The sequence below is a fragment of the Diachasma alloeum genome, unplaced genomic scaffold (genome assembly GCF_001412515.2).
Source record: "Diachasma alloeum isolate Michigan unplaced genomic scaffold, Dall2.0 Dall_scaffold_00200, whole genome shotgun sequence".
In the NCBI taxonomy this organism is placed as follows: Eukaryota; Metazoa; Arthropoda; class Insecta; order Hymenoptera; family Braconidae; genus Diachasma; species Diachasma alloeum.
In genome coordinates, this window is record NW_021680365.1 from 2614002 (window position 1) to 2626640 (window position 12639).

Below are 12639 nucleotides of genomic sequence, written 5' to 3' on the forward strand. Positions count from 1 at the left end.
TTATCCTTTTATTCCGGCTCTTTCATTCGTCTGAGAAAACAATATCGAGTTATATTTTCTATAGAGGCTTGACAGAGCATTGGACTCTCACTTTCAATAGTTTTAAGACTTGTCGAGTTATTAGGAACATTGGGACAGGGTTTGTTCGTTCATCAGCTGGATACATGCTTGTTCCATATTGTTCGTATCTCGTTTTTTATCATCTATATATTTATTTTTTCCACATCGATGAATTCATCTCATTCATCTCTTTGTGCAGATTAACCACACGTGAGCATAATCAATCAATATAAACATCCTATTATCCCAAAATTTAGACACATATTTTTTCTTCAAAAAAATGTCAAATATTCATCGATTTTCATCAACTTCGTGCTATTCAATTGAATATCAATAATACTTTTCACGACCCCAAAAAATTTGTCGTTCTAATATTTGTCATATCACTTCTTACGCAAGCTCACCTATAATTTTTTTCTTTATTATTTTTTTTGCATAAAAAATAAGTCCCCTATCAACTTACGTGATTTTGTTCAACATTAAACTTTAATCGTGTGAGATGTATGGGGAATTGTAAAGTGGGAGGGTGTTTAGCTCGAACGAATTCGAGTTTGTGAATGTGTCACCACAGCATTGTTGCACGTTTGAAATAATTTAATAGAAAAAAAGTGATTCCTTGTGCTTTCGCTGAAGAATTCCGATTTTTTGCATCAATTCTATTGAAGATGATGCAAAAAATTCAATAGTTCTGTTTTTTATTTCTATGGAACTTCTTGAGCACAAATTTTCCACTGCATTCTTATTTGTTTCGCACAATAAGATCCAAGGGAACGACTTCAGGAAATTCATGCCTAAGAATTTTTCTTAACAAATCCCAATAGAATGAATTATATAGAAAAATCAACATCTATAGGCTTTTTTTTTATAAAACAATATCTATTGAGAAATACACTGACAACTGGATTTTTTGAATGGAATTCTAATAGAACTTCAGCAGTAGTTTTAAGAAAATTTCTTGATGACACGTCTGAAAAAAAAAATCGAAGAGCCACCGAGGGAATTTTATTGAGACATTTTTTACATGAATTCTTCAACATAAATTTTCAAAAATTTTTGATTTCTTTTTTTTCTCATAAAAAAAAAACAAAATAAAAAAATTGTTGCATAGAAAAATCAATTTCTATTGATTTTTTCTATGAAAAATTCTTTAGGCAACATTTCTTGTCGAATCTATAATAATTCTTTCTTTACGAACGATTCTCAGCCTATTTTATCCCCACGAAAACATCAAAATCTATCAGCAAAATAAAGAATGTAAAATTGCTAGCAGATTCATAAAAATAATGACTAACAGGATCACCAAAGTCAATGGGAATACAAACAGGTCATCAACTCGAACACTCAAAGAGAAATAATCCACACCAAATCAGAATAAAGTTAATTATCAATCGAATTACATCACAAATTCAACCATCATCTAAATTTATTAATAAATTAGTCTCACCTCAAAAAAAATCTTGAAAATTACATTGAAACTAAATTCAATTTTGTTCAGAAACGATATCATGTAATTAAATATTGCAGATACAATCAATGCTATAAATAAATGTTTAGATAAAATCAAATTGATTCAAGACTTCTTTAGTTAATTTTAGTCCTGAAAAATGAAGTCAAAATTAGTTCTGTAAAAATGGATCACACTTCATGTTGTATCAAATAAGATCTTCAGTAACATTGATAATTAATAACGGCTAGATCAATTAATGAGACGAGAAAAATATGAATAAATGTGCACAAGTACTTAACTGATGAAAATGAGAAAATAATTTGCTGCTCAGGCTCAGAAAATTGTGGGTACCCGATAAATACTGATACTTACATGAGGGAATACTCAACACTGTTAAAAATTTCATGAAATTTCAGTCACAATCTCATCTGGATTTTCAATGTTGTGAGTTTGAATTTAATTTCAAATGAGAACGTTCATTAATTTTCTCATTCCTCTTGAAAATTCAAGAAAATTGGGTTTTTCGTGTTAAAGAATCATTGATTTTTCAATGAAAGCTTGAATTTCCAAACTCATCGTGAAAATTGAACATCACATACAATGCAATTTTCAATAGATTGAAAATTCAGAGAAGCTGTTGTCTGAATTAAAAAATTTTTCAAGGTTTTTCAGTGCCGTATGGACCTGAAAATCGAGAATTACTTAAATATTCAAGAACTTAACTGATTCGTCAATGAAGAATTCTACAGAAATTTCATGTAACTTTGTCGTTGTTAAAAATTTCAAGCTTTTTCACTCGAAATTTCAAGAGTAATTTTCTACCAGTGAATCATAAATTTCTGGACTCATTGTATTTATTCGGAAAAGAACCTTTCAGTAATTCACTTGTGGGAAATTCAATTCCCTTTAAAATCCCCACCTTTCAATTAAAAAAATGCACGAATCGATGGAAAACTACCAGAATTTCCACTAGAAATTCAATAGAAAAAAATTCTTGCAGAATTCTGAAGCAAATTCTCTAGGCTTACCTCCGAAACTTTTTCGTTAGTGGAAAAAGTTCCATAGGTTCCTCTATTAAATCATTTCCTCCGTGCGTGTATGTGTCAAGAGTCCTGATGTATCATTCTTTCTCCATTCAGCATGAAAGCATCCTCTTAGAGTCTGTACACTGGGAATACATATATTATATTACGATAAGCTCCTCTATAGCTCCTTGAAATGCCCCGTACGACAGTCTCGCAGCGTAATAACCACATTATCATCCGTTACATCTCATCTCTCACACATCACCCCCCCCCCTGCAAAAACGCCTATAGATTCAGTACAATCATTGAACTATATACAGGATTATTCATCTTTATCTTTCATTTTTAGCAAAACATATTCACTCTGATAAATTTAGCAACGTTAACTATCTAATTCTTTTATTACCAGAGTCGAGAAAGAGACGCATTTTTTTTTAATTCTTTAGGACAAGCAACACTTGATTGGGCGCCATACGAAAAGTTCGAAGACATTACATAGAAACATCATATCGACAATACGTATAAGCATGATCCCACCGATTGGAATCGTGGCGTTTACACATTTTTTTTTTCATTAATTTATTTACTTTAATTATTTGCAGCGTCGATGCGAATTATCGCCTGAAGCGTGACGTTTTATTTTGGTTCATCTGTTTTATTTTTCTGGTTAAATTTGCCTGGTTCATAATTTTTTTGGTGGATTTCTCGCTTATTTTGTCTGGGGATCAACGGAGTCACCCAATCTCTCGACAGTGTTCTCACTGGTACCTTCATCCTTGACTAACGATTAATAATCTTTGCGGCATTCTACCTGCGCGAATGGGAGGATGGCTGTCCTCTAGGGATTGGACTCCCAGCGGGCAAGCTGAATGCGTCTCGTGTCCAACGAGGGCGATAGCAGGGACCTCAGTGAGGCGCTCGGCGGGGAACCCCCGAAGTATTTAAGTGTCAACGGGGATTGGAGATGCCTGTGTCGTATCACCTCTCGCTCGGCAGGCAGTGGCCACAGCTCCTGAATCCATTGACTTTATTCAATTTATTTTATCAATGGGTCTCAGCACGTTTGTGAGATATTTCAAATATTTTGAAGGGTGGTTATGGGTTCGGGTAAAATCAGTCAGTTTAGCTTCGGGACTGAACGAAAATGGTTGTAATGAGGGGTTTCGTGGGCAATTGATCAATCGCTGATGATTGCCCCTTGAAAGTTGATGGAAAACTATCTCTTGAATTTTTTTCTGATTTTTTGCATAAGTTCTATTGGAGTAGAAGTTTTCTGGAATACTTCTCACGATTCCTGTTGTGAAAAAATTCAATTGAAAAATTCAATCGAATTTATTTGGGTATATGTTAATAGAATCTACAATAAGCCGAAAAAATGAAAAGTTACTGCGAAATATTCAAAAGCTAGGATGAAATATCCGAAATTAAACTGTTGGGTAGCCTGAAATACTGCGCTCTGATTGGTCGAAATGCGATTGGGAAAAATAATCAGAAGAATTTAATTTGAACCACCTAGGGATACATTTGCTCCAGAAATTGGAGTAGATGAAATTACTTCGTCCGAAAGAAACTTCACGCGGAGAACCCCGAATAAATATTTCCTTCAATTTAGAATAAATTTGCAATTCAGGTCACCAATCATCACCGTCATCCAATCTCCCAGCAAAATTAGATGATTGCAATACTCCGTGAAGTATCCGTTCAATCCTGATGCAATTTTGAATGAAACTACCAGGAAAAATGAATTATTAACCAATTACCTGCAGCGAGAGAGCCTCGTCTCAGGATTCACCCTGCTTATTTCTTCTCCCTGTAAGTGATCCCACAAGTGATTTCAACGTAGCACCAATTCCCCGTCCACTCGGTGTACTGAGACTACTAGAATTTCTGAAACCCTGTGGATGAGCATCGAGACACTTCTGATACCTCAATTTACAGGCAGCCTCAATTGTTTTACAAAGTGCTCCACTGCTGGGCTCACAATTGAATATATGTGCTATGAAGAGATCCTGTGCCGTGTGCATTATGAATGCACACTGTTTAACATTTCTGCCAATTCCGAGGAAAGACAGGTAGCGAACACGACACTCAGTTATCAGTTTGTCGTCCTAAAAAATTGATGAACAAATGGGGTAAATGTTGGGTGGTAATTTGAGGAATTAATGTTTAGGGAGCAATCTCCCTGGATTTATGGGACGTGGGGAAATGGGATGTGCGTGACTAGATGGAATTAGTTAATGTGTGCAACTCACGTTTGGTGTCAGTATAGAGATCATGCTGGGTGCAACCGCAACGTTGACGTTTCGCCACTGATTGATGGGTGTGTTTGTAACAGTATGGTCTATCGCGTCGTTGAGGACCTCCATTCCTGAGGCTGCCGTCACTTGCATTGAGCCGAGGTACTGGGCGCGGAGAACCTTTTTTGGCTCCTCCATTGGGGTTGGAAATGATTGTGCTGTTGAGGAGAAAGGGAAAGTTTTTAGTGCAGATGTCACATTTGTATCATGTCTTGATATATTTTGATAACGAACTTACTGACAAGAGGTTGATCGTTCCTGTGAAACCGACGATGTTCCGTAGGTAAATTTGTTGGTCTTGTTGCGAGGCTCGTTCTCCCATTGATATCCACCGGCTTCGCGAGATTCTGGTGGAGGGAGCGTTCGATCATTATCTTCTTGCAGATGTCACGCAAGGTATTGGCGATTGTGCGGGCTGGGATGTCGCATCTGAATACGTGACACATGAATTTTCGGGTCGATCTGTCTCTCGCTACGTACGCGAAGTCCCTGAAATCGAATTTCAGCATGAGGAAACCAATTCGCAGTAGCAATTTTCCATTCTATTCGCTGGGATTTTTCTTTCCATTTCTCTAGTTACCTTTCACTATAGAATCCATTTGCAATGTTGGCAAAAACATAGTAAAATACGATGCATTTTTATATGAAATTAGTCTTTAATATTCTATATTTTTATTTCTGAATGATTCTTCGAATTTTTTTCCCTTCGACTTACCGTCCGTGATCTCTTCCAACTCCCCATACCCTCAACGTATGAATAGGTTGAGTATTAAGCACCGTAAGATTCTCAGGATCAATCAGCTTGAGTGCACCCTCATCAAGATCCATGAACAGATCCTTCCCCTGAACAGAACCATAAAAAATGTAAATTCAATTGAGGCATCGATTCCCATCTGATCTAGGCTGAATCCTAAATGTTCTTACATCTCCCCAACGTCCCACAACATCTAAGAGATCGTTTCTCCCCAGTGACAGATCAACGATACACTTGTTAACAGCCTTGCTACTCCTCTCCGGTGTCAAATCTTCCTCAGCTATTTCCGTCCATCCGAGGGATCTCACCGCAAACCTAATCGGTTTGTCACGGCCTTCAGAGTCCGCCCTGGCTGGGTAACTCCTTCTCTTCAATGCCAATTCCTCTTTCCGTTTGTTCTCCACTTCCTGGTCTAAGGCTGAACTTGTGTTACTTCTGGTTACTGTGTTTACCATGCTACCCAGTGAGTGAAAATTGGTGATCTGGATCGAGAAACAAAGGGCCTTAATTTGACTGTTTTTCTAAAGTGGAATTCACACTGTTCGAAATTTCTTGAAATTTCAGTCAAAGCTTCATCTGGATTCTCAATGTTGGGAGTTTTAATTCAATTTCAAATGAAAATGTTTATAACATTTCTCATTCATTTTGAAAATTCGAGAAAATTGGGTTTTTCATGTTCAGCGATCATTGATGTTTCAATGAACGCTTGAATTTTTACACTCATTGTCAAAATTAAAGATGAAATGCAATTGAATTTTTAATAGATTGAGAATTCAGTAACGTTTTTGCCAGAATTTTCTTGTTCAAATTAATATTTAACAAATTACGTACGTAGCAACGGGTTCATATGCACATTCTTGCATGTTACATTCTCTCCTATAATTTTTTTGTTACGGAGTTGGTAGCAGTGCAATACAACCACACGCACCAAGGAAGGAGCTCGGCAATTTATAAATTGAATTTGGTGCATCAACGATAAATTCCACAGATATTTTTCAATTGGTTTCCGTGCGTAAATGAATTTTCAAAAGTTATCGGATTGAAATTCAGTAGAACTTTCTGTTTCGCGGGCGGGAAAAATGAAAAATAGTTTTCATTCCATTGTGGAAAACAGAAATAAAAGGTCGGGAGAGTAACTATGTGGCCGTTTGGAAAAAAACTTGCAAAATCTCCTTAAACAACAAAAACAAATATTTTTGCAAAAAAACTGCGCCAAGAACAATTTTTCTTTGATTCTTACTGAACAGTTGAAATTTTTGACAAATACCAAAAAATGAAAACAAAGCCAAGTCAGAAATGTCAAATGAATGGCCATAGGGCACAATCAGATGTTTATGAGAAAAATATTTCTAAATCGAATAAGCATTGGAGAAAAATTCTCTGTGAAATAAAAAATCAGTCAGAAGATGAAGTAAACAGTGACAGTCGTATTATACACGATAGAAGGAAATTATGTTCAAAATAACCGTTTGGAAACATATTGCTAATTTATTAGCAAAAATAACAATACTATATGCAATATAAGAGTAATTTTCCACTTGTTTTTATGTCAAATCAATTGATTAGGCACGTTTGAAAAAAATCATTGGAAAAACTTAGCAAATTGGCTAGAAAATTCTATTGGAATTCTCTAGAAATTCTATTGGGATTCTGTTAAAATTCTAGTGAATTCTCGTTAAAATTCTTTTGTTTTCAGCGCTGATTCTATGAGGTATTTGATAGGGAAAAGTCAATAGATTTCGATTTTTCTATATGAATCTCCTCTTGGAATTTTCTCTACAGGAATACTTGGGCATAAATATTCTAAGTTTTTTTCACTCGGAACCCGTAATGCAAACCAAAACAAAATATAGCAAAAAAAAATTAGAAAATCCATTTTTTCCATCCATTTTCAATCCATTTTATACCCCATTACCAAAAATCCATATCCTCAGGTCTCAACAAAAGAAAATACAACTCACACTGTCCTGATCTTTAACAAAACTCTTGCGATTCTCAATTTTCGAATTCAGCGGTACTTCAGGTGGTTCTCTCTGTATGGTCCCACTCTTGATGTGCCAGTAGTAGGGACCATCCTTGTCTGTAAAACGAAAGAACGGAAGGCGCGTGTCAGTCACCTGTTGCGCTTCTGCGAGGGTGGTTTGGTCGATAAATTATTCGGAAGATCCGGGTGAGGCCTCGATGCGGAAACACCGACGGCATCCAGAGACCATAGTTACCGGACACAAGCCATTTGCCTCCGGCTAAACTTTTGGACTGAGAGTTGGTTACTTACCCTCGTGTTTCTCCCATCCGGCTGGAAGATTCTCGTCCTTCGTCTCCGAGTCCCTGCCGTCGATGATCTTGTCGGTTGTGTTCTGAGAGGGACTGACATTTTTCGGCTCCTTTGGCTGACGCCTCTTCACGGGAATCGCGTAGATGTCACTGTTTAGGGACTCCTCAACGTGGGGTACCCCGCCCATGTCTGTTGGCTCGTTATCAGCTTTCTCGCAGTAACTTTAATCATAAAAGAAACAAATTCATTAATAATTATCAACGTAAGTTAATAACGCGGAGAAAAATGTTTTTAGCTTTCAGTAAAATTCTCTGAATTTAGAAAAAAAAAAATAACATGAAAATTTTCCTTGAAAATGGGAGAAAAAAAATTACAGTCACTATTCCTTGAAACCACTCTCGGAGAGATGGTCTATCCAAATTGGAAGAACTTCATTTCAGTAAGAATTTTTGAGGAATATTTCCGAATCTAAGGGAGATAGCGAAATTTTCGTAATTACATTTGTTGTAGCACTCAATCGGCTCCATAAGAAAGGTTATAACCAAAATTTTGCTATCTCCCTTAGATTCCGAGATATTTATTGAAAACTGGTCAATCGTCAAAATTGACTTGTACCGTTTTACCGCTTCGCTACTGATTTACATTGAATTTTAATGAAATTTGTAATGAACATTTTCTTCAAAACCTGAAGAGTATTTTTATTTGCATTTTTATTCATATCAAACAAGTCGTTTTTCAGATATAAATAAATTTTTCCTTGATCCGAATATAGTGAGATTATTATTTAGATGACGAAAAGGACGGATTTGTGAAAATTAATAAATTATTTGATTCGAATAGAGGATTCATCTCGAATGAATGAATTACTTATTTCATAGAATTAAAAAATTCGCATTGGAGTTTATCAATTCCCAACGAAAATATTGTTGAAATTGATAGAAAATTTTTAAATAAAACTTTTTATAATTTTTAAAATGCGTCATTTCTGTGGGTCTAGAAAAAGGCTCATTAAATTGAGAACATTCTCATTCGTGAGTGGATTATGTTTCCTGTTTTAGAAGTTGAAATAAAATGTAAAAAATAGCTACTGATGTTTCAAGTATCCTTGAAAATATCTTTGAAATTCATAATTTCGTTGTCATTGAAAATATATCACCTGACATCAATGGATTAGGATCTTGATCGAATCAATGTTGAATTCATGTTCTGTCAATCCCGAACTGAACTAATTAAATAATTCAATCATTTAAGTAGTTCATTAAATAATACAATTATTGCTGGTCGTATTTCAAGAACATCTTTCACCAAAAATAAGTACGTTTTTGGTGTTGAATTTCAGAGAATTTTCTTCTGAATTGAAATAAAAAATCTCCCAGAAAACAGCAACCAACTTTATTCCGAAAACTAGATCCTTTTTTCTGTGTAAAATTATTACCAAATCAGCAGATCAGTAAATAAATTATTGAGAATTCGATTATCGAGTAATTTCCAGAGAAATCATAAAAAATCTACTCACCCCAGCTCAACCAATGAAAACTGAATAGTCGAATCAACTCATTTCACTACAAAATCATCATGAAATGTCACTACAAATCAAAATAACAGACAAAGCCAGTGCCAGCAGCCGCAACAATACTCCACAGACAAATTACGATCCAGTACAATTAAGCGTTGACACAATCCCACCCCAGTCATCCTCATTAGGTGAATAGAGGTCATAAAGAAAAATCGTTTCAATTTACCCAGATGTTACACGACCCATTAAAATTCTCCTCACCGCCTAGGCCACACCGAGGAACAATGTGCCTTCAATAAAACGAGAGTTCCCACTCCGCCTCATAATCAAACGATCGGGATCATTGAATAACGATTGGTCGAGTTGTACGATAGGCTAACGACACATTTTCCTTGTTTCCAATGGAGAATTATCGTCATTCTATCCTGGGGAAATGACCAAGTGAATTTCCACACAGGCTTGGGAAACGATCGTAAGCTTTTATTGCCGCCATGGCTCGCGGTCCATCGGAATCGCCGATAAAATGCAGACGAAGGGGGCGGGATGGGGGGGGGGTGCGAGGAATGAGCGGCACGTGAATTTCAACGCAGTACAGCGGCTGCCTCGTGACTACGAATTTCATCAGACTGGGGACAAATACTCGGCGTCAATATGCAGTTTTTCAAGCGCTACTAGTTTTTTTTTTTTTTTTTTTTTTTTTTTTTTTTTTTTTTTTTTTTTTTTTTTTTTTTTTTTTTTTTTTTTTTTTTTTTTTTTTTTTTTTTTTTTTTTTTTTTTTTTTTTTTTTTTTTTTTTTTTTTTTTTTTTTTTTTTTTTTTTTTTTTTTTTTTTTTTTTTTTTTTTTTTTTTTTTTTTTTTTTTTTTTTTTTTTTTTTTTTTTTTTTTTTTTTTTTTTTTTTTTTTTTTTTTTTTTTTTTTTTTTTTTTTTTTTTTTTTTTTTTTTTTTTTTTTTTTTTTTTTTTTTTTTTTTTTTTTTTTTTTTTTTTTTTTTTTTTTTTTTTTTTTTTTTTTTTTTTTTTTTTTTTTTTTTTTTTTTTTTTTTTTTTTTTTTTTTTTTTTTTTTTTTTTTTTTTTTTTTTTTTTTTTTTTTTTTTTTTTTTTTTTTTTTTTTTTTTTTTTTTTTTTTTTTTTTTTTTTTTTTTTTTTTTTTTTTTTTTTTTTTTTTTTTTTTTTTTTTTTTTTTTTTTTTTTTTTTTTTTTTTTTTTTTTTTTTTTTTTTTTTTTTTTTTTTTTTTTTTTTTTTTTTTTTTTTTTTTTTTTTTTTTTTTTTTTTTTTTTTTTTTTTTTTTTTTTTTTTTTTTTTTTTTTTTTTTTTTTTTTTTTTTTTTTAAAGCCTCGGCTCAAGCGGAATCACAACCAATTAGATACGGGGATGGGGAGCGGGAGGTGTGGAAGTACTCAATAGTGATTAGTACGACTGTTAGAAGTACGTACTTTCTGACGTTGTGGTCTGAACTAGCGGCATCGAGGGTCGCGGATGGTTTGGGCAGTGCCGATGACGGTGGAGTAGGATTCCCATTGAGACTGTCGTCAACCAGCGCCGACTCCGCTATCTCCGCACCCTCGCTGCCATACCTAAATCACGTATTTTCGGATTACTATTGGAGGGAATTTGAAAAAAAATTTTTTTGTAAGTCGGGGATTTTTGGTTTTTGGGGAGTGATTTTGCTTCGGATGGGGCGAGATTTTTTTGGGCTTCGGAGATAGAGTTAAAGGTTTTTCGTCGTCTAATTTTTTTTGGTAAATCATGTTGGAAGAAATTGGGTGGAATATTTTCAGTAACTCCTTCGATAATGAAGAAAAGAACCTAATTTGACGGAATTAATTTCTCAATTTTTTAATACAGAATTTTTTAGCGTTTATTGTGACGTTCTAGAATTCTCAAGATCGTGAGGAAGCTGAAATTTTCAACGGAACGTCGTGGTTTGATCCTCAATTTTTTTTCGTCACACCATTCATTATATCACTTATTTTTGAGCTTCGGACGTCCATTTTTTGAGTGAATTACAGCTAAAGGAGTTGCATGGACTCCTTTGAGCAACTCCTCCAAAAATGAGAAAAAAAAACAAGCTAATATCATCGAATTAATTCTTTGACCCAGACACAAAAAATACTGACATGTGATTTGCTTTTGTGTAGCTTTTGCAATTTTTAAATAATCCATTTGTTACGAATTCTCAACACAGAATTTATTAGCGCATATTGTGTTTATGTGCTAGTATTCTCAAGAGCATGGGAAAACTGAAATTTTCAGCGAAACGTCGCTATTTGACATTAAATTTTTTTCACCTCGTTCATAATTATATCACCTATTTCTTGGTTTCAGGAGAGTAAATTGTTTCGGGTTGGGGCAGAATTTTCTTGAGCTTCAGAGAGTTGTAGATTTTCGTCGTTCAATTTTTCGAAAAAATTACAGCTAAAGGAATTCAATAAGTCATTTTGAGTATCTTCTTCTCCAATTTGGCAAAAAAGACCTAGGGGAGAGTGGGACAAAATGAAACAGCGGGGCAAAATGAAACGTCAAAAAAATTGCCTTAATCGCAATTCAAGCAAAAAAAATCGGTTTTATAAAATTTTTTTTTGTTATTTTTTTTATTATTTTTGGAAGTACTGATGAGAATAATAATTTTCCATTTAGTAGAATGGAAAATTATTAAGAAATTTTGATGGACGAAGATTTTGTCAATGGATTATTCTTCTGAATGGAAAATTATTATTCCAATCAGTATTCCCAAGAATAAAAAAAAGTTAATAAAAAAAAATATTTAATGAAAATTTTTCTTTGTCTGAATTGCGTCAAACAGTCGTTTTTTTTACTGTTTCATTTTGCCCCACTCTCCCCTAATATTGCGGAATTAATTTCTTGATACAGACACAAATAATCATGATATACTGATATGTCTTGCTCCAAACCCTTGTGTTATTGTGGGCTTTCGCAATTCTTAATCAATTCATTTGTTACAGATATTTAATACACAATTGATTAAAGTACATTGTGAATATGTACTAGAATTTTCAAGAGCCTGAGGAAGTTAAAATTTTTAGCGGAACCTTGCAATTTGATAATAAATTAGTTTTACTTTTCTACTCTCCCAGCATTTCATTACTTATTCCACTGCTATCATCCACGGAAATAGATTGACATCATAAATAGATAAATACACATTTAGACAAAAATTAAAATTTCATCGGCATTTTAATATTATTTCACTAATTAGAAAAACATCCAATAAAAATTATTTGAAACCCGTAGGTGATGAGAAAA

General features: G+C 33.9%; 1 protein-coding gene across 2 annotated transcripts in view; it reads right to left on the minus strand.

The window, feature by feature from the left end:
• Positions 1 to 2279: 2279 nt before the first annotated feature.
• LOC107035717 (protein Fe65 homolog) overlaps positions 2280 to 12639 on the minus strand; it is a 168710-nt gene continuing 158350 nt past the window's right edge. Inside the window, exons 4-13 of one of the 2 annotated variants that reach the window (XM_015253274.1) lie at positions 10809 to 10949; positions 7859 to 8079; positions 7545 to 7663; positions 5754 to 6065; positions 5545 to 5672; positions 5410 to 5415; positions 5068 to 5318; positions 4785 to 4987; positions 4293 to 4640; positions 2280 to 3544 (exon numbers count right to left, since the gene is read on the minus strand). In XM_015253274.1, coding sequence (XP_015108760.1) covers positions 4314 to 4640; positions 4785 to 4987; positions 5068 to 5318; positions 5410 to 5415; positions 5545 to 5672; positions 5754 to 6065; positions 7545 to 7663; positions 7859 to 8079; positions 10809 to 10949 — 1708 coding nt within the window. In that variant the 3' untranslated portion in view covers positions 2280 to 3544; positions 4293 to 4313. Of the gene's footprint in view, positions 3558 to 4292; positions 4641 to 4784; positions 4988 to 5067; positions 5319 to 5409; positions 5416 to 5544; positions 5673 to 5753; positions 6066 to 7544; positions 7664 to 7858; positions 8080 to 10808; positions 10950 to 12639 lie in introns of both variants that reach the window. The other variant, XM_015253275.1, reaches the window with a different exon arrangement.